This window comes from Hirundo rustica, chromosome 5, assembly GCF_015227805.2.
Source record: "Hirundo rustica isolate bHirRus1 chromosome 5, bHirRus1.pri.v3, whole genome shotgun sequence".
Lineage (NCBI taxonomy): Eukaryota > Metazoa > Chordata > Aves > Passeriformes > Hirundinidae > Hirundo > Hirundo rustica.
In genome coordinates this window covers 65477542-65499146 of record NC_053454.1, presented here as the reverse complement: position 1 = coordinate 65499146, position 21605 = coordinate 65477542, and the positions used below count along the sequence as shown (strand labels likewise).

At 40.7% G+C, this 21605-nt stretch overlaps 1 protein-coding gene across 1 annotated transcript in view; it reads right to left on the bottom strand.

The window, feature by feature from the left end:
• The window catches only part of BLTP1 (bridge-like lipid transfer protein family member 1), a 55357-nt gene extending 34156 nt beyond the window's left edge, over positions 1-21201 (bottom strand). The window contains exons 1-10 of the mRNA XM_040065410.1: positions 21116-21201; positions 13477-13606; positions 10641-10757; positions 9186-9264; positions 8489-8553; positions 5154-5340; positions 3968-4049; positions 3090-3283; positions 717-796; positions 169-319 (exon numbers count right to left, since the gene is read on the bottom strand). Of these exons, the coding sequence (XP_039921344.1) occupies positions 169-319; positions 717-796; positions 3090-3283; positions 3968-4049; positions 5154-5340; positions 8489-8553; positions 9186-9264; positions 10641-10757; positions 13477-13573 (1052 nt within the window). The 5' untranslated portion in view covers positions 13574-13606; positions 21116-21201. The remainder of the gene's footprint in view (positions 1-168; positions 320-716; positions 797-3089; positions 3284-3967; positions 4050-5153; positions 5341-8488; positions 8554-9185; positions 9265-10640; positions 10758-13476; positions 13607-21115) is intronic.
• Between the last annotated feature and the right edge of the window lie 404 nt (positions 21202-21605).

The following is a 21605-nucleotide window of genomic DNA, read 5'->3' as shown; positions in this document are numbered from 1 at the left end:
GAATTTACTAATCTTAAACCATTGTGGCAGGACTCTTCTTTCAGACTTGGTCTACCCTAAAACACATAAATCAGAAGTCTGAGCAACCACACAAAGCACACACAAACTTCAGACAGCTTTCTCAGTAATTCTGGATATTAAGCTCAAAGCTGTAAATCATGGTCACACCTCTGCCTATCAGCCCAAGGCCCGTAGTTGAAGTCTGTCCCTTTTCCACACACGATGTCCAAACCCCAGCATGGTGGCAGATCCTGTAATTTGCTGTCTTCGTTGCTGGCTTCTCCATCATTACTTTCCTCTGTCTCCTCAGGTACAAGACCTGTATCACATAAAATAATGAACACATTATTAAAGGAAGCTGCTTCAAATCAGCATGAGAAATGTTTGCTTAAGCACAAGACAACTGAAGTGTCCTGATGTCAGTTTTATTTGAAGGCCCTACAGTATGTAAATTGCAGACTTCCAATGGAAAGTCAAGAAGTACAACCAAAAATGATCCAAAATTGCCACCTATCCTACACCTGTACACACCATTATCAAATGTGTTGTCTCTGTTCAAAATTCAGGCAATACTTAAGGGCAGTCAGAGCAAAAGCATATTTATGATACTTCTACTGTCTCCAAAACATTGCATTAACTCTCTTAGCATTAAGATTTTTCACCACTAAAAAAAAAAGAAAAAGAAGAAACTATCTTTAAGAGATAACAGACTGTACCTGGTTCATCCATATAGTAATAGATATCAACATCATTGGACTGCATTACAACAAAACCTTCCCCCATCAGCCTCGGTGGTCTGCAAGGAAAGAAGGCAAAGATAAAGAGTAAAAATCCACATCCTAAGACTGATCTTTATGAATTCAAGCAATTTTAAATACAACATATTAAGCATAATGGATTTGCATAATGATTTGAGAAAAAAACCAAACTCTTGATCATAATGTTGCTGCTATTATTATTATTATAACTGTTACATTAAATAACTTTAGTTATCTCAAGTATGAAGATACCAGATTCTTCTCCACAAAGGCATTTCTCAGATATTCTAAACCAGAAGTAACTACTGAAGTTTTACTTCAGTGTTTCTTTCAGTCAAGAGTTCCTTTCTCCTTGTCCTATATTGTTCTTTCACCTGCTAATTGTTTTCTTACTAAAATAGCCCTCCATACCAAAGGGACAAGACTTTCAGTAATTAGAACATTAGTTAATAAAAAAAGGGAAAAAAAAGCTCAAAAAAGCTGTTCTGCTCAGTAACACTTCCCTCAATATAAAAGGAATCAAGTGATAAAACTAAGAGATTAAACATTTCTCCTAACACTATTACATTTATATATTACAATCCATTTCCCATGTTAATTTACATATTAATAATTCTGGATTTACTACAAAAGACACTATTGCAGCTTCTCAGCCACTTCCAGAAACTGTCATTTTTTGACAAAAAAAGACAATTCCTATGACAGTTGAAGAGTATGACCTGTTAGAGCACATTGCCCATTTTACCACAGCTCATTTTCAAAGGCAGGAAACCTTGGAAAACATGGAAGACAGCAGATGCAGAGATCATGTACTGCCAAAAACTCCTCAAAAACAACAGAGCAGGAGCCTTGAAACTAAGTTTACTTTGAGAGTAACAACAGCAGCAAAAGATCAAATACTTTAAAACTAGACAATGGCAATAAATTGAGATTATCATTATCATTTTAAAGTATTCCCTAATATCTATGCTGAACTACCACCTTGAGCCTCCTGCCTCCAAACAATTTCTGCTTTGACCTGCTTTTCCTAGCACCACTTTTTTTCTTTTCTGGAATTTCAGAGGACATATTTGCAAAGAGCGATAGAAGCGTTGAGATGGATGTTCGTAATACAAAATGTCGGTTTTCAAGGCGAAATTTTGATGTTTGTATTGATTAGTCCATCTGTTACAAATTTCATCAAGTCACTTGGCTGCTTTTTATATATTCACTACCTGCAGGAATTTCTGGAAGTTAAAACACCCAGCTCAAATTTTAAGCCAAAGCAGTATAAGAGGACAGGCTCTAATGAGTCAAGCATTCTCCATTTCCAATGAATTGGGCAGTTTTTTGAATTTGCCCAGTAAATTAGAGCATATTTTGTGCACAGATGCCATCCTTCAGCCATCAGGAGCTACCAAGATGGTAAGAGCAGAAAAAGCAAATACTCAGAGGAAGCAGGAGCAAAAGCTAATAGTTTGAGTATCTTAATCCTATTTTGTTTTAATCTTATTTTCAATATTAGTTGCAGAAATTTCCTTTGTCGTCATGTTGGAAGAGTAAGACTCTGTACACAGCCACAGAATGTTCTTTGACAAACATAAAGGCATGTTACAAACAGCAGTATTTGGCTGATAAAAAGCCAATTAAGGTACAAATGATGTACAGTTTATTTTATTACTTCATGCAAGCACTCAGGCTTGTGTTTGACTTCCTTCAGTTTGTTCAAACTGCCTAACCCCGCTTATGCGGAATACACAGAGGTAAAAGAATCAGCAATGTGTCTTCAAAAGATAACATGGTTTCCCCCTCTACTAAGTATTACACAGCTTTCGTGCAGTTTGGGGTTTTTTTTAATGTTTCCTAAACCATGAATCAGCTTTACAGAAGTCAACACCTTAAAATTTAGTGCTGGCAAATCCTGGGTATAGCTCTAGCACCTGAGAGAAGGAGAAGAGACCTTGGACACCAGGTGCCACATCCCTGGAAATATTCAAGGCCAGGCTGGATGGGGCTCTGAGCAATCTGATCTGGCTGAAGATGTCCCTGCTCATTGCAGAGGGCTTGAACTAGATCGCCTTCAAAGAAACCTTTCCAACCCAAACTACTCTATGATTAATAATAGAGAACATACACACAAAAATGCAAACCTAGAATAATGCAGAAAATCAGTGCTTTTCTCCATAAATGAAATTTGTTCAAAGATCCAAAATTAGAAACCTTTAGAGTGGGAAAAATAGCAACTGTCTAAACACACTGAGTAAAATAAAGGTGTTGAAGCACAACAAACATTCTCTGTGTTTTTAAAATAAATAATAAAATAATACGGATACAAAACCACCCCAAACTTACTCATCATTTTGAAGACCAACATATCTTGGACTTGGAACCAGCATGACTCGAACATTTTCCAATTTTCCCTTCACGATGTGCATGAACTGATCAAGGTGGCTTGAAGGTGGTTTTGTGGTGTATGTCAAAAAGGCATCATCAAAGTTAATGCAAAGTGTTTGTGGCTGATAATGATTCCCAAATGCCAAGCGACCCTAAATCAAAAAGCAAACCCAGTAATTCACTGGTAATCACTGATCTCTTACATTTAAATATCTATTTACACTGATCTCCTACATTTAAGTATTTATTTACCTACAAAAATGCAGTTGAACTAGCCATGTGCAAATAAAGAACGTGGACAAAAGTCCTGGCCATAATCTGTGCATATCTAAAAATACTACCTTATATGTTAAACTCTGAATTTTTTCTTCTATTACCTCAACAACAGTTTTTCTTTTCTGCTGTTGATTATATGGGTTTTTTGAGGGGGATGTGGTTTTGGGATGTAACATCAACTTTTAAAGAATGTGTCTAAATATCCCTATTAAAAGATGCAGGGGGAAAAAAAAAAAAGAAAACAACCCCAAACACCTGCCAAAAACCCAACACGCTCCACACTGTACAACACACACAATTTAATTACTTGGTGATGCTCTGGAAATCATTACTAAGTCTAAAGCAGGAGTATTTCCCAAAAGTTAGACCGTAACTGTTTTCACCAGCACCGGCGAGATTTGTGATTGTGTCAGGGGAATGCTGATGGCGTAACTTTAACTTTTTTAAAGCATGAAGGCAAACAAAAACTTTAAATAAAATGTGTAAGAAAAATGAATGGCAAGTGTCATTTTTAAGTAAATACTGATATACATTTTCCTTGTAAGGGTCTTGTCACTCACCGTGCTCACGTTGACTTTAATGACTGGAATAAGTGATCTCCATGAAGAAGAAGGGTCTTGAGATTCTGTTTTTACTTTAACACTAAATTAAGAAAAAAGAAAAAAAAAGAAAAAAAAGGAGGTTATTATTTTGTCTTTTCTGCAGAAGAACCAACCAAATTTTCCTTCCAGAGGTCTTCAGGGCACAGATCTTGGGGAACACTCCTTCCCAAGAGGGGTGTCTCCTGCAAAGGACCTGCTAGCAGACAACTTGCTAGGCTTCCCAAGCCTGGGAGAGCAGCAGGAAGCACATGGAGCTACACCTTGGTGCTGACACGGGTAGGAAACAAGTACACCTTGTTTAATTCAGAGCAATAGTTAAATAAATCTTCCTCAGGGGATCTTGGCCTGTTCTAAATACTCCTGTTGAGGCACGGGATTTCTCATTTCCCAAGACACATCCCCCTCAAAGGCAGAAATCCTTCCTGTGCCTGTCAATAAAGGCTTGAGATAAAACACAATGAGAGTGGCCGGGAGGCAGAGCCCTCACTCCAACTCAGGACTCGCCACAGCATCCTGCAGCTGCCCTCTCTGTAACTGAGTAACTGGCCAGGAGCAGTGGCAGGACTCGAGTCTCATTAGATCTCCTCTGCTCCTGACAGCAAATCAGTCTGGTGTGGTGCTGCCCAAAGAGAGGCTGATGATTGAACATCTGACTGCACTGCACGTAAGCAGTGCAAAACTCCTTACACTTCCACACCATGTTTTCTGGGAGACCCCAAAAAGGAGAATTAACAGAAGATAGTTTGTGTAGCCGTACACAAGACCATACAGACCCTCACATTTTGCCTATTCAATGTCTTGAGCAGCTGTTACTTCTACTGAGCAAAACCATTATTATTCTGCCAGCATAATCCTCTTCAATACATGCTTCCTCTCTGTACCGTATTTCAAATAGATTTTTCAGCCTGTCTCTGATCATTAAACAAGAGTGCTCGGTTTGTTTGGCTGTGTTTTTTAATTATTACTGGTAGGAAGTCTGAGGAAAAGGAAAAGATTCAGACTGTCAAGCTTGTCAGTGCAATTTCTCTCAGCTGCATTTCCCTTGTTTGGCCTCCAGAGCACAAGTTAACAAAACGCTCCCCAATTAGTTCAGCACTTTGCAGAACAAAGCATCAACGAAATAACAAAATGAATAATTATTTACCTTTCAAGATTGGCGTGTGTTCTCTGCCTCCCATTCACTTGTGCTCTCTCATCATCTTTCTTTGCTGGAATTATTGTGGGATCCAAGCCAAACAGTTCTTGAAGCTGTCCATAAAGCTCAGAGCGGTTGTACACGTGAAATTCAAAGTCGTTCACCATAATATACAGTCGAGTTTCTGCCTTTGGATCTAACCAAATAGTAGCAGAAGAGGTTCCAATTTTATTTCAACATTCCCTTGGAATATTTAGAGTTTCTCAAACATGCACATTTTGCAAAACCAATCCACACAGTACTGAACAGCTGCTGAAGTACATATTAAAAAGCACTAAAAAATTCCACAAAATAATTACAGATTCTAAGCAAATCAGTAAAACTTGGCAGATAAGACAGCTGCATACAAAATATTAAACCTGAAAGGCATTTCACCCCGAGGTCACAGTCCTAAAATAAATCCAGACAGAAACTGTACAAAATGCTAAATGAAATTTTTCAGTCTCATGTATGAAAACAAACATCCCTCTCAATGCATACAACAGAATCCTTGGTGAAAATTTCTGCTTTTTAGCACAGATATCACTGAGATCAATTCAGTCTCAAAACCCAAATGGTTTTCTAGCCAAGCTCCCTGGTACAGCACGCCTGGAGTGGGAAAAAGCTTTCTTTTACAGAGAAATAGAAAACAATAATATGTAGAACTAACAGGATCGTGCTCATCTTTCACAATCAGTCAACATTCCCATAAATTTAAAATTTCAACTTATATCAGCTTGGCTCTCTGATCCTTAAAACCTATTTTAACACCTGATGATCATATAGAGAGCTGATTGTGACATACTTTGACATACTTTTGCTTCAGAAAGTGTGACCTAGTTATGCAGATAATGTGAAGGAAAAGCTTGCACCACTTCCCCCTAATTACCCAGCTGAAAGAGTGCCCATTACACATTGACTCAAGAGACCTGAGCTGCTCTAAAAACCTCATCTGGTCTTTCTATGTCAAACAGACTTCAGGCAGCTGAAGAATCAATGGTTATTACAACAGTCCCCAAATCTGTAACTCAGGGGGTACAAACTGAAGGCTGCATTTCCCAAAGACACGAGAAATCCAAACTCAGAGCAAACATTTGTGGTCAGGGTCAAAAGAAGAAATGCAGATGTCCAAGATCCAAGATTTAGAGTCATCTGCTTGATTAAATGCACCCAATTTGATATAAAACTCACCTGCCCCCCAAAATCACACATCTCTGTGACGCTGTCCCAACAACAACCCACTTTTCCCCCATCACACCTAAAGGACCAGAAATTTCTACATAATTATAAAAATATATACATATAGAAATTTGTTTCCAGAACACATTGACATCAGTTTTCTTGAACAGGAGACAGAGAAAAGTTAATGAGCCAGCTTCAGTTCCTTCCTGTTTTCATAAAAGCACCATCAAATCCATTTGTTGCCAGCCTTCACTTGCATCAATAAGAATTGGCAAAGAATGACATGGACAAAGATCAGGATACACAACTGCTCACCCGGAGATCTCAGCAACATCAAGTACACAAATAAATATAATTTTTCAATTCCTGGATGCAAGCATTATTAGACTTCATTTACTAAATGAAATAATATGTACTAATTCATTTCTTTAAAGGGGATTTAAAGAGACACATATATCTTTTTCCTATCAACGAAAACAAGGTTTGACCTCCACACATCAATTTGGTTGGCTAAAACACTTTTGGAAAAGGGAAAAAAAAAGGGCAAGGAAAAACATACAAGCAAATCTGGATGTTATAATATTAAATGATTCAAAGAAGCATTTATGTAGGTTATGTTCAAGTAACTACCAGACTGTTTCACAAGTGAAAACTGATAACGGGCTGTGACACCTAAGCCAAGTCATTGGGGTGTGCTCTATCTACAACACGATCCTCCAGCTTTTGTTCCTAAACCACTTCCCATTTCTCAAGTATATAAAAAACCTCAAGCCCCAGCATGATTTAACACTTAAAGAGCATTTTAGTCATGTTACTTTTTTGTCAGACCTGGACACCTCTAACTTCTGTGGTTACTCAAGACTATTTGTCCAGTAATCATGTGGCCTTAAATGCCAGCAGAAAACCTTCAAGCCTTGCAATACTGCCAAGCAAAAAATGCCACCATAGAGGACAGGCAACCACCTTCACTGCATTAAATTCATTTTTTCATTCTCTGCACCAGTAGAGAAATATGTTTTAACTAGCAGATGAAGACAATCCTATGAAAACCTTTTGGACAGTAACCTTTGGTTGGCAAAAGCTAATTAACACTAAGACTAGGTTCCACTTTTTGAATTATTTCTTTATGGTATAAAGAATTTGAATTGTGCCCTGCCACCTCAGAGGGGGAGCAGTGCCTCAGTAAATAGAAATGAGCAGCTCTTCCAAACTCGTATCACTGCCCAGAGTGGTGTCTCACATTCACCTGACTGATTTTGCACGCAGTACTGCTGCCACTGCTGAGTTGGTACTGACACAGCAACAGCTCCACGAGCTTGCTGAAAAGTCTAAGAGGCTTCACACCAATAGCAGCCACTTCCAAAGGCAAGGGCACTGAAAAAAAGCCCTCCAAAGTTCAATGACCACCTCAATTAGTGTACTCAGCTGTAGACAGCTGACATTCTGGACCTCCTTAATGAGCAATGGAGCTGTGATGGTTCCAAAAGTCAAGAGAGGCAGGACTTGAGTCCCATTCAACAAGATTCTAATCCTACACATGATTCAGCACACAGCCCTAGGCTACTTATGCTTTCTCACTGTGTTTTCTGCAGATACAATTCACCTCTTGCATCTGTGTTAACCACCCATCTTCAGCCAGAGATAAGGAAGAAAAATGAATGAATTTTTCACACTTCCCCACTTCTATAACCACAGATGTCATCAAGGCACAGGCTTGTCAAATACTAAGAACATCCCTTACTGTAACACTTTAGTTAAAATACTGAAAGCACAACACCCACTGAAACTCAGATACTTGTATCACTTGCTGAACATAAGACATCTCTATTCATCACAGTTATCAATTTCAATACAGAGACAATTATGCCTGGACTCCAGCTAATGAAGGCTACTATTAAGATTAATGGTTTGTGTCAAGAAGATGAGTTCATGTCCCCGATAATGAATCCTGTATTTATTTCATCTACTCTGCAACCAGTGAACAAATCTATTACCTTCTGAGGATCCAGAGTACTTCAGGTACACACTAACAAAGCAACTGCATGTCTGTGATTGGACAAAGGAAGTGTGTGTCTGTAGGCTACTTGTAAATTTAGACTTTGAAATCTTTTCGGGAAACTTACCATGCTGCTTCTGCTTAGGGTTGTACATCTTCCACCAGCGAAAAATGATAAATCCATCTTGAATTCTAAATCAAATAAATTGGAATAAAACAGAAGTTGAGAGAGTGACAATTCAACATCCTACATGCAGTTTGTGGAGAGATCTGCAGCTGAGGCAGTGTACAAGCAACATGAAAACACAAAGCATTACAGCACACGGTGTATTACACAATTCCTGGTTTAGCTGCAATTTGTATAAAATCCCATATCCATGGCTTACTCCAGGCTTTCCAAATCTGACAGCAAGAATCAAAACTACAAACTATTTGCTGGAGTGCAGTTACAAAGCAAATTATTCTGAATCCCAGTAAATAAATGCCAACTACTTGGCTAACATGAATCTTCCCAACTTAAGGGCAGGAGCATGAAGGAGTCAAAGACATAAATGAAAAAACAGTTTTCCTTCACACTTCAAAGTGGTTTATTTGACAAATAATAAGGACAACTACAATTTTATCCAGCACTCATTTCCAAATGATAAGGCTAAAGTAGCAAATGAGCTCACAAGTATATGGGAGTGTTAAATACTAGCGCCAAATGAGACACCCTAACTCTTATAAATACACTGCTTATTTGGACGACTGCATTTTGATTTGTTCTATTTAGACCTGTATTTAAAATACTTATTTAGGAGGGGGACTCCCTTGGAAATCTGTACCTGATGGACATGTCCTCTGTGATGAAATAGATTTCACGCACCATGACTTTTCCAGACAGCACAGAGAATGAAAAGGAACCTAATTGTAAAAAAAGCGTTTATTAGCCTAAAGCTGTTGATTTTGTGAACAGAGAGAATACAGCATTAAATTATCTGAAATGGGTTAACTGGGTATCTTGAGTTTTCCCTTAGAAAGGAAGTCAGAGATTCAGAACACAAAGTACTCAACTAAGGGATGCTGAGTTTGGCACCACCCAACAATACAACCAAGCCCCTGAGGCACATGAGTCACTCGAAAACATCCAGGTGCCTTGCAGAGCTCAAAAGAGTTAGAAAAGCTGTTTTGAACATTTGGAGTCTCAAACCATTGTGTGCAAGACCATAATCAGAGAAATAAAGATTCCTAATGGACTGTTTCTAAAAATTTTAAATGGCTGTAAGGATTTGGGTCCAATTATTACGACAAATTATGTTTACAGCAAAAGGATTAATAACTATGAAAAGACCAGCAGGTAATGCAGTAGCCCAGATTTTTCCTAAGGCTTTTCACCTCACTCACAGAAAGTTAAGTACGCTATAATTTAAAAAATAAAAAAATAAAATAAAAAAATCATCAACATTAAACAACTGAAACCAAGCTGTAAATCATGGGATTTAATTAACATTTTGTCCTACTTACTGATGAGGTTTATAAAGAATACCACATATTTGGCCAGCCATATCAGCCATCCTTATTTAATGGCAATTTCACAAAGAAATTTTAATAAAAGCCTATAGATCAAGAGTAGCAGCCAGTAAGCATTTCATCTATTTTGCTCTTCAAAAAAGCTGGATTTGAACGTGGTTTGGAATACAGTTCTTCGATTCTTGAGGACATAAGCAAATGGATTGCAAAGGTGTCTCTGGCAGGCCAAGCGTGAGTGGAATTTTTTGGTTTTAAGTTTTCACTACATTTATGATGCATAGTTGCAGAAAAAGTCCAGAACTAAAGTCATTGCTATTCTGTGAAGCAGAGGAAGGCAGAGGAGCAAGTGAACAAAAATTAAAAGTGTGATCAGTGAGGTTGTAGGCTACAGCACTCTGTGACTCAGCACCAGATATTTTTGTAAGTGGGTGAGTGCCCAAGTGATTTGCACTGACCTGTTTTATTGAAAAAAGTTTAAAATATTTTATTAAAAAGTTAATGGATTTTGATGCAAAATGTTCTAGCCAGTATCAATTCTACACATCACAGTCCCAGTATGGATCAACTTGTGATTAGTTTTTCTGACAGCTTATTTAGAAAGCAAGGACAGTGCTGGAACAGGGACTCAAGGCTGGAGTCTGCTTTGAATCCACTGAATGTTTTCAAATCCCTCTAACAAAGGAACACTGGGTTCACTTCAAGTTTTTAGCAAACGGCTGCACGATCCAAAGCAGCAGACCAAGAGAGGCATTACATTAATCATAACTTACCAATATGTATGTAGCCATGTTTATATAATCTGTTAAGAACCAACGTTAAAATGAGTCCAATGTTCCGGGAATTATAGTAAGTTAGGTAGATAATCCATCCACAGGACAATATTGTTGCTGTTGAAAGATTACAATGAATTAAAGCATTTTTCAAAGTACACTGACCCAGATAAAAACCGTACCTATTAGGACTAGGAGGCATAGCAGCGCTCTTCCTGCTCTCCAAAAAATTTGAAACTGATGGGACATTTAATGGGTGTTTTCAGAAAGATGGTGTGAAGAGATGGGAGGAAAAAAGGGGAAATGGGAAGTCCAGAAAAATATAGATTCTTCATTGCTCTTCAATTCCCCAATATAAAAAAAACCCTGTCCTCCCAGAGGACCAGCAGAAGGCACCACATTATTTTGCTACATCACTTACCATCCATGAAGTTCGATTCTATAGACTGAATTGTAACATGCATTGTCCCACTTGGACATTTATGTCAGAACACCCTAAAAAACCCCAACAGCACCAAAGTCATACTACATCCCTTCCCTACTCTTCTCCAAATTGTGAACTGTAACTTAAATTTCTAATCTTTCCTGTATTATCACAGGGAACATTATCATAAATGAAACCATTTCTTACGATGCTGTATCCTGAGAGAAATGTACCAGCCCTTGGGTTAGCAGAAATACCTCAACAGTTCAAGCATGGATTTGATAGGAAAAAAAGGAAATAGCAATCCAATGAGAAACACATTTAAAAAAATATATATAGGTCTGTTAATCCCCAAAGTAATTTTTACTTTAGTTGATTAAGAGCTAGTAACCTATTTCTAATTACAAGGGTTCTCTAAGCTTCCAGAAGGACAAACCCAAAAGGAATGGTACTGCCAAGGAACGGACTAGTTCTAATTCACCTTACTGATAATTACCATTCTGTTTCACCCAAAGCAGTGTAGGGAAAAAACTTGAATTTTGTAACAGAAGTTTTTCATTTATGCAAAAAATGGAAAATTTTAATGGAAAATCTAAAGTGCAGAAAGGCCTAGAAGCAAGACACCTTCGCTTTTGTAAATTTGTTATAAATTTTTTTTGAGTAATCATCTGAACTTTTTTCAATGTGTTCTTCCACTGTTCCTTTATTTTTTCCAGTGGGATACTCCACCACTTCATAACAACACTGTTGAAAGAGAAGGTGCAAATGACTCCCATGACTTTCGTTGCTTCCTTACTGGAAAATGGATCCAGTGTGACCAAAATTCAAGCGGCTCATGTCCTTGGGCAATAAGCTGCTTGACACGTTAAACAAACCGAATTTGTGTGGGTGATCACACAGGAAAGAGCAGGGAGGACGGAAGCTACATGCCAGGAAAGAAACTCAGGCTGGCATCGAGGGCAGGCACATTCCCTCAGTGCTCACCTCCCCCTTTTCAGGTGAGTAAGCTCCTCACTGCTGGTCCTCTGTGGGGAGGGAGAAAGGTGGGATCACTCACACTCTGAGGGTCCACAAAGCTCAATTTGAGGCTAAAGTTCAATCAGACACCGCTAGACGGCTGAAGTCAAGAAGGTGCTCTCTTAAGGTGAAACATACTGAGATGAATTGGGAAACCGGTGCAGTTTCCAGTCCTGATCCATTGCCTCCAGCACTAGACTCACCTCTGCCACAAACGGTAGCCTTTCATTCACCAAACCCCATAAACTTCATTAATTTCATTATTATATTCTTGATTTTTAAAGCCTCTTCACTGAAACCAAGTTTTGGAAATTGCATTTCCATAGTTTTACTGTATGTGATTTCTAAAAATTATTCCAGAAGTGAGCAACAGCTCTTTGAGGAGCATGTTCATTTCTGGAATTCACCACCTTTAATGAGACCAGTAGTCAGTTGTTTCAGCATTCAGGAGAGGAAATTACTGCTATCTTTTTATGGTCCCTTATAACAGAATGCCATAGGTCAGCAGATAAAAGCAAAGGAGGAAAAGCTGGTTGAAACTGTGTCAGTTAATAAACATCACTCTAATGTGTTTCTATCCAAACCTCATAACAGGAAGCAAGTCAAAGCTTTTGAAGACAAAATTTTCAGATCTATTTGCATCTGTTTCACATTTTACCACGAGCTACTACCAGTGACTTCCCCTATTTTCATCTTGACTACACTGAGAACTCTGTTGAGTACAAACTTTCCATTTCAACACATTAAATGTGAAATAAATAACAAACAGTAAGCACCCTCAAAAAATTTACCTTTGTCCTTTCTATTTAATTTGGACTACTGAAAAATAATTCCAGTATGTCAATAGCCAACAGACTGCTTTAACTTGTCAGAAGTGAAAACAAAAACGTAAAGTTGTTTCTGTGTTCCCTTCACTCCAAGTCCAAGAGTCAAGGCTGGAAAGCAGGTCTTATCTACCTTTGGAAAAATCTGAATTCATTGCACACTTTTTGTATTCTTACAGGGACCTGAGTACAACTTCATATTTATTTTGCTGTCCTTGATCCACTCGTTTATAGATTGAGAAAATAAAAATACCTACACCAATATAAGCAATAGCACTAGAGCTATTCTAAAAAAATAAAAATCAGCAAACCTGAATCAGGCACGTTTACAAATCCAGCTCGTTACTGATTAAATGACAGCTTGGCTTAAAGGCTCTTTGTGGCACACGATTTAGTCTGGAAGCTGTGTCATCAAACACAATAGTCCTTAGATCACTTTCCAAACTACACCAGATTAAATGGCAGGTAGGCACATCTAGGCATAAGGAAGTAACTGTAGCTGACTGTCATGCTAATCCTTTGTTACAGTATCATAAAAGAAATTTAACCAAAACACAAGAGTTAACCTTACCTACTAACAGCCAAACCACATTGGAGTCATGTTCCGTCAGGAAGTCTTCCAGCTGAGTGATACTCGGGACAAAACTATCATTTTTTCTTTGATCCATTGCTACACTGTTTTTGCACCAGCACCTATAGAACTGAAGGAAAAAGAAAACCATTTTAAAGGCAAAATGAGTAACAAGCAGAGTACAGTTTGGAAAAAATGGACTGTGTACCACCTTACATCATCTCCAGCAGTCTGTTTCACACAAACACAAATGAACTTATTTTATTCCTTCAATAACAACTTCATGATTCTCAGCTACCTCTTCTTCTACTCCAGAGCTCCAGAAACACTTCCCCTCATCTCTGCTGGAACAGTTACTTTCCAGGCATGTGACTGCCCCAAACAAACTACATATCAACAAAATACCAAAATATGCTCTCCAAATTTAGCACCCTGAATGCCCTGTACAGCGTACAAAAGCAAATAAATGTCTAAAACTGTTGTGCCACAGCAGTAAGTCAAAAGCCAACTGAATATACAAGGAAAAATGAGGCTGTATTAAGCTTACTAACATGCAAAAATACAACATGAGGCTAAACCCTTTCCTTGCAAAAGAAAAGGCCAAAGGAGATACTTCTAGGAGTTACGGAAAATTCCCCAAACCTCCTGATCCACTGTTTCCATTAATTCTACTTAAGAATGGATTTGCATCATTTTGGAAAAACTGACTACCTGGTTGACCTGTTACAGAGAACAGAAAACCAGTCCTTCTGATCTTACATACCTCTGCAAATCACCCATAAATCACCTTGCAACTAGGTTATATTAATTAAACGCGATTAGCAGGGAGTTGCTCAACTCAGCAACAGCTGTAATTATACAGCAGCATTTTTGTTGCACTGGTTTCATTTGAAGTCTTCTCCTTTGGATGTTATCTGTCAAATCTTACCAAAAAAAAAAAAAAAAAAAAGAAGCATTAATTCTGCTTAATTTTCTATTTTCTAACACCTTCCAGCTCCTGGCAGCCTGTCTTCCTGACAGTATTCAACCCTCAAAAAATATGAGTAGACTTTATTCCCCTTTATTAGAAGTCTCTGCTGGTTTCTCTATTAAGGGCTCTAGAACATAAAACTATTATTTATGAGTCCTTAGTTTTCCAGCAGCATTAACAGCTTTGCAATAGTCAGTATTTGCAAATGTTAGCAATAAATGTAGCAACTCATCTTCTTTTGTTTTCCTTTAATACTCATACTACTCTCATTATTTTAACTGGAAGAAGTCGGAAAAAAACTGCCTTTAACGCATTTATGTCTCCTGTTGTACTCCCAACCAACAGCCTGTGTTTAGAACTACAACAGGAGTACAGTCTCAAGAATAAGTATTAATAATTAGCTCATTACTCCTTCTGCAAGCAGGAACAGAATGGGGAGGAAAGAACATGAAATCAGCAAACAGAAAAAAAGAAACAACAAAGAAACACAATGAACCAACACTGGTTCCCAGCAGGGATGATAAAAAAGCTACCAACTTACTCCCCTGCAAAGAGAAGGAATAAGAGGAATAAACATCACACACATGCACGCAGACTAAGAAAGGAGCCATTGTTTCAGAAGGGACTTTATAACAACAAATTAAATCACAAAATGGCACTGTGATTTGCTTTAAGACACCCACACTACCTTAATAAAACAGCCACATGTCAGTTTGTATGATGAAGCAGATGATGCCTCTGCAGGGAGCCTCCAGGAGCCTTTTAACCCCTGACTCACAGGGTAAAGAGAGAAAGCCAGATCAACATTTCCAGCATAAAAGGATGGAAGAACTTGTTCTCTCCCTTTTCACCAAGAGACAACAGAATCTGTTGTGACCAAGACCACCATGGAAATGTTGTTAAGAGAGGAGGACTGTCCATCTATTGCCTCATCCACCAGTATTTATCTCATCAAGGAAGCAAACCATGGCTTCTTCCTAAGAAATTATCACCAAAAATTACATGATACTGACCCATGATTAAAAATCATTAAATAAAATCATTTAATAGGACTGTGGCACGACAACTTGGAGACTGAAAGTATTGAATCTTGATACTTAGCTGCTTAAATAAAGATTGCGTTAATCTTTTTATTTTTGTCATCACTATCCATAACCATGACCTGGACATACTTTCAATTTTTTTCTGGGATACATTTGCTAGCTGCATGCAAATAAATTCAGGAATCCCCCATCACTCATCCTGTGTCAATACAATATATTTGAGCTTCAACGATGATCCTTTAACGCCCTGTCCCACTGACTCTTTATTTTTCCCCCACTCTTTTGTTAAGGTAGTTTTTGTTTTGATCAAGTTCCTTGAGGGAGGATGATGGCAATAAAAGTGTAACTACCCAAAACCAGGCAGCAGCAACACCTTCACTGGAGGCGAGTTCTCAAGAGTCTTCTCAGCGGAATCAGGCGCTTAATCCACTTAGATTATGAATTACTGTAACAGAAAGGGGATAAAAGCAGAGACTTAAGGAGTACACACTGCTCACAACATCCCGGTGCATTTATAAGGCCCAGAGGATGAAGGGACAGGATCTGGACCACCAGGATTGTTAAGAGGAAGAGATGCAGTCTTTTCAGAACAGATGCTTGCTACTTTCAATAACCAGCATTTCTTTCTGTCCACAGTCCTGCACCGTGCACCCCCTATACACTGTAACCCTTGGTTTAAATCCTGGACCTTGCAGCCTTCCTCTCCCAGGCCCTGTATACTGTAACCATAGGTTTGAATCCTGCAGGCCTCTCACTGCCCACACTCTCCTTCATCTACCCCTGTGTGCAAACTTAACTTTGTGATCAGAGGAAACTGCTGCACTCCCCAAGAACAGGGATCCATACGTTGCTGAGCCTGGAATGCTCTTTCATACTGCCTACTGTATTCTCTGAAGTAAACTCTACAAGGAACTACTCTTGGAATGACGAGACCCGAGAGGGTGAAACTGACTCTTGCCAACCATGCAAATACACAAAAGAAAATGTAAGAAAGAGGAACAGAAACCCAGAACTTCACATTTGTAGTTCTGCATTTATTTATCATTTTTTCTCAATGTCTCTGCTGTTCTGTGATAAACCGCTCAGTCAGCGTGCTGAAATATAGTCCAAAACCATAAGTGTTTGGATTTATTTGCCTTCCCCCCTGCCTTATTTTTTTTTTAATCGTATTTGTATTTTTACTTTTCATTATGTTACTTGTGGCTCTCACCACATACCGTGTTAATAAATAAAAAAATTCATTAACTTTCTCCTGGGAAGAAGACAGGAGAAAAGGAATATTCTGTGGCACTGAGGTGACAGAACACTGATACTCATATTTTATCTTCACAGCAGTCCTTTAGGGCATCATGTAGTCATCTTTCTCCAAATGAGTATCTGAAGCAAGGAGAGATAAAGGCCAAATCCCTTATTATGATGCCCAAACTGAAATACTAGGGGCCTACTTTTCAGGTTGTGCATGTTTGGAGCACTCAGCAGGCTCAAGGCAGACACTGGACTGCCTTAAATATATTGGGGTTCGACTTTACTGTCAGGCTGCACCTCGTGGTCAGCCAGGCTATCTTTATAGCAAAACCACATACTTACCCTACTTTAAAAAGTGAATTTTAATTACTCGTGTCGCACATAATCCATTCTTCACGGTACTAAAAAGAAGCAAGGGAAGTTATAATCCTAGGGGGATGCACTTCATTTTCAGCCTGCTTCCAGTGTTACAAACCCAACCTCATTTTCACCGCAAATATTCCATACCTAAAAATCAAACACTCAAAAGCAGTTGCTCCTAATCTTTACAAATGCATTTCAATCACATCAGATAGGTAAACTCATTTTAACCTCAGCCTGGCAAATTAACACCAGGAACAAACCTGTGCTTGAACGAAGTCATTAAAAATTTACAGGAGGCATGCATATATGCAAGTGCTGGCAGGAGAGAAACCAGAAACTCGGTGACCAGAGTGCAGCCACTTGGCAGGGACAGCTGCACCCACCTGTAAAAGGTCTGTCCTGCACCAACAGCCAAGCACAAAGGCAACAAATGTTTCACTCGGTGCCTGGGAGCATTAGGGTGATGTGGGTCTTGAGCTGGGCAAGAAGACGAGAAAGAAAGTGAAATGTCTGTTTACCACGTTCTTTGTAAAGCCATTTTCCTGGCATGCCCTTGAAGAAACAGCTGAATAAAAAGGGTGTCCAAAGGTGGGAGAAAAACTTGCACTTCATATTGAGAAGAAATACTTTTATATGGTCATGAAGCGGGTAGGGAAATAATGGACATGGCCAATTCCCTTATTACTGCTGGAATTCACAGGGGGAATAAACCAGGAGTTTAAATTTGCCAGACCTATCCCTCAGATCTTCACAGAAATCAAGTGCTTATTGAATACATGTTAATTGGTGTTATTAGAGGTTAACTACCATTCCAAGGATACTCCCAACTTCTACAGCAATTATTAATCAGTGGAGTTACAGTTACACCCAAAGCGTCACACTAAGTGACAGGAGGGAAATCCCCCATGTCTCAATAAATGCATGTAGACAATATGTCTGGATGCCTCCTCTCAAAAAAGAAGCCATACCTAAGGCAGCTCCTTAAAGGAAAGAAAAGGCATTTTTGCATTGCCCACTCCATCACTGCCTTTCAAAGGGTCTCCAGCACTTCTGCTATGAAATCAGAGGTTTAGATAAGTAAATGATAATATAAAGGAGGCTCACAAATGTAGACACGATTTTCCCCTCAGGATATTCTTACGCTATCAGCACCCAGAGGCACATTAAACACATCTCACAAAACAAAAAGCTGCCAACCTTGGCACCTGTCTCAAAAACTCTCCAGCTAGGTCAAACACTTCAAACCCATCACAGCACAGCTTAGGAAACTCAGCTACTCTTCAGTCAACAAGCAAAGGAAAGAGGAAGGAAGAGAAGGAAGGTCATTCTCAAAAAAACAAACCGCACAAAAAAACCAAGGGAAGTGACAGCACTCATAGAGCAATTCTGCCACAGGACAAATTGCATCGCCTTCACACCTGGTACCCAATTAAAATTAGCAGCTCTGAGCTTTTTTAAGAAAATAGCAAAGATTCAGTTCTATTTTCCTCCCTGTCTGCCAGTGCTTGAAGTCCCATTAGCAATAAACCGTAAACAAAATAAACTAGAGCTTTAATTATACTAATGAAATCCTGCTACAACCCCCAGCAGAAGCAGCTGCACTGAAAGCAGAGCGCAGCAGAGCCACACCTGGTTGAGCCAGTGTGTGGACAGCCTTAGTCAAACAAAATTTGCACTACAGTAGCTGAGTAAATAACAGGTCTACTTCAAAATTAATTAAATCAAAATTAAAGCATACTCAAAGGAACAGTAAGATACAAGAGAGAAATCATTCTCACAATAGCCTACCCAATGAGGCAGAGCTACACAGCATAAGCAGTATCTTTTATTTATCTATTTCTAATAGTACATGACATGAGTTTTCCTACAGGAGAGATCAAAGACAAGCTCCTGCTATGGCAATCCAGCATACAGTACTTCCACTGCTAGCCTAGGAATCCCTGATTGAATTGGGATGATTTTTCACTTAACTTTTAAAAAGTAAAAATACACTGCTCAACCTTGTCTCCCAGACTTCTTCAGGGGAGCTGGTTCTTTTCCTGCTTACATTGCCAGGCTTTGAGGCTACAGAGGAAAAAAAGGACAAAACAAAACGAACCCCAAAACCCACAAGCAACAGAACTAAAGGCTCACAATAGTAGAAATAAATAAAAATTTCCCTCATGCACACTACTCAGCTTAGAGAGAAAAATAAAAGTATTGCCTTTGGGGCCTTGGTTGTTGGTCTTGACAACAAAGCAATAACTTTTTTTTCCCCTCCCCTTTTTTTAAATTGAGTACAGCACTGTACCTTTGAAATACATTATGAAACTAAGTCACCTACTCCATACCTACGATTTTTTCTAGAAGTACGCTTCCTCTAAATTTCTCCTCTGACACGCCACCACAATTTGGGGAAAGCAGAAGTCTGCCATAAATCAAACTAAGAGTCAGTCTTGTAGCTACATATACCATCATCCTTAAGGGAACTACCTATAGGTTCACCCCAGCCGGGGCCACCACAAAGATTTCGGTGCAGCAGCAAGTGCTAGAATAAGTTGTGTGAGGAGATAAGAAATTACTAGGAGAAGGCATTACATGTCACAGTAAACACAAGGTAACCACACACTGCTAACCAAAAGTGTTAACCTTTTGCCTATTCCCCATGGGATAAAATGTTGTGAAAGAGCAATCACCAAACAGCAGCTGATGCACAGATTTCACATGCCAAAGTTCTCTAAGAGCATTCCCAAAAGGGTCAGTGACTTCACCACGCCACGCATAAGCATAAGAGCTCTCCCTAAATGTGTCCATACATCCACATGATGAGCCCAGACGACCCACCACAAGCAAAACCTACTGTCAGAACATGCAAATTCAGGCCATGATCCTAAACAAACATCCCTAAACACCCATTCAGAGCCAACTGCCTAACCCCTGCGCTCAGTACTGTTTTTATCGATGGCTGTTTAAATAACCTATTAACATACTTTTACAAATAAGAGGAATACTCCCTCCTCCACTCCAGTTTTTCTTCTCAGTTGCCAAAATTTCTGACCCCCCTGTTTAGCTGGTCACTACACAGAAACAGCGGGGGAGGGGGAACCCCTGTATGGCTACAATAGAAAGAACGAGCCAGAAAAGCAGAATTACTGGATTAAGTGACACAACAGAAGAACTCACATGGCAACAACTGTGGCCTTTTGAATATTAAACCTGATAAAGATACGTGGCAGCAAACTACCAGTTTGGGAAGTTTTCGCAAAGTTGAGCGAAGGCTGCTGTGGAGATGTGTCTTAGGATGGGAAACCAGTCCACACAGAGATTGTGACTGGGATATTTGCTACATGGCCACTTCCAAAACACACTTCCACCGTATCAGTGTTATGTTATGTATTATATCTGTTACGTACACGTTGTATTGGTAACTACATCGGGTTTTTTATTGCTAATGCAAAGTGCAAGCACATTATCATAATATCGTTACATATCATTACTACTATAGCTTCGGACACACCAGGAAGCAGGTGCACGTCCTGTTAAATCACTGCGCGTGTGTTAAACCCTCTTAGGACCAGAGACACTGGCAGCGATCGCCTTTCACCGCTCAGGGATCAGCACAGAGAAACTTCCCTCCCAGGCCAAACGCAACGGGAGGTGCCTGAGCTCCCGCCCCCTGGCCTCACACGCTTTCCGCACGGCGTTAACCCACGCCAAAGGGAAAACACTGAATCCCCGACACCGGAGGGGCTTCTCATGGCACCGCTCCCCCGCGGAGCGGCCGGGACCACGGGAAGCACGGCGGGACCGGCACCCGGGGGGTCACCGCACCGCCCTCCGGGGCGGAAGGATAGGCACCGGGCCTCCCCTCTGCCCCGGCCCGGCCGAGCCCCGCGCCGAACCGCGGCTCCTCCCGGCGCGGGGGCGGCTGCGTGCTCCCGGCAGGCCCGGGGCGAGCGGCGGGGCCGAGCCCTGCGCGCCGGGCCCATCCCGGTGGGAAGCGGAGCGCAGCCCGGTCCCGGCTCTCCCCCACACTTACGCCATCGCCCTCCGCGGCTTCTGCCCCGCGGACCCGGAACCGGCGGCGGCGGCGGCGGCTGGGGCCCTCCCGCACCTCACGGTGAAGGCGCGGCCCCGCCCACGGCGCCGCCGCGGCCAACCGAGAGGCGCCGGCGGCCCACGCGGCCAATGGCGAGGCCGTCCGCCCCCCGCGGGGGCGGGACCGAGGCGCCGCTCCGCCAATGGCGAGGGGCGGCGCCTGCCCCGTGTGTGCGCGGGGAGCCGCGCCCGCTTTTCGGCGGCGCGCGCAGGCGCGGGCGCAGCTGGAGCCGCCAGATGTGCGCGCTGCGCTCGGCGCCGCGGGCGTGGCCGGAGCCGGTACCTTGCGGGGCCGGCAGGCGCACGGTCTCGAAACTGGAGTCTCGCTAATGGATTCCGCCCCAGGCGCGGTTGACTGCTCGTTGCGACGGGAGAAGGGGTGCTGCCCGCCCGCCAGCGGCTGGCGGAGCGAGTGCGTGCGCGCCTGCGGC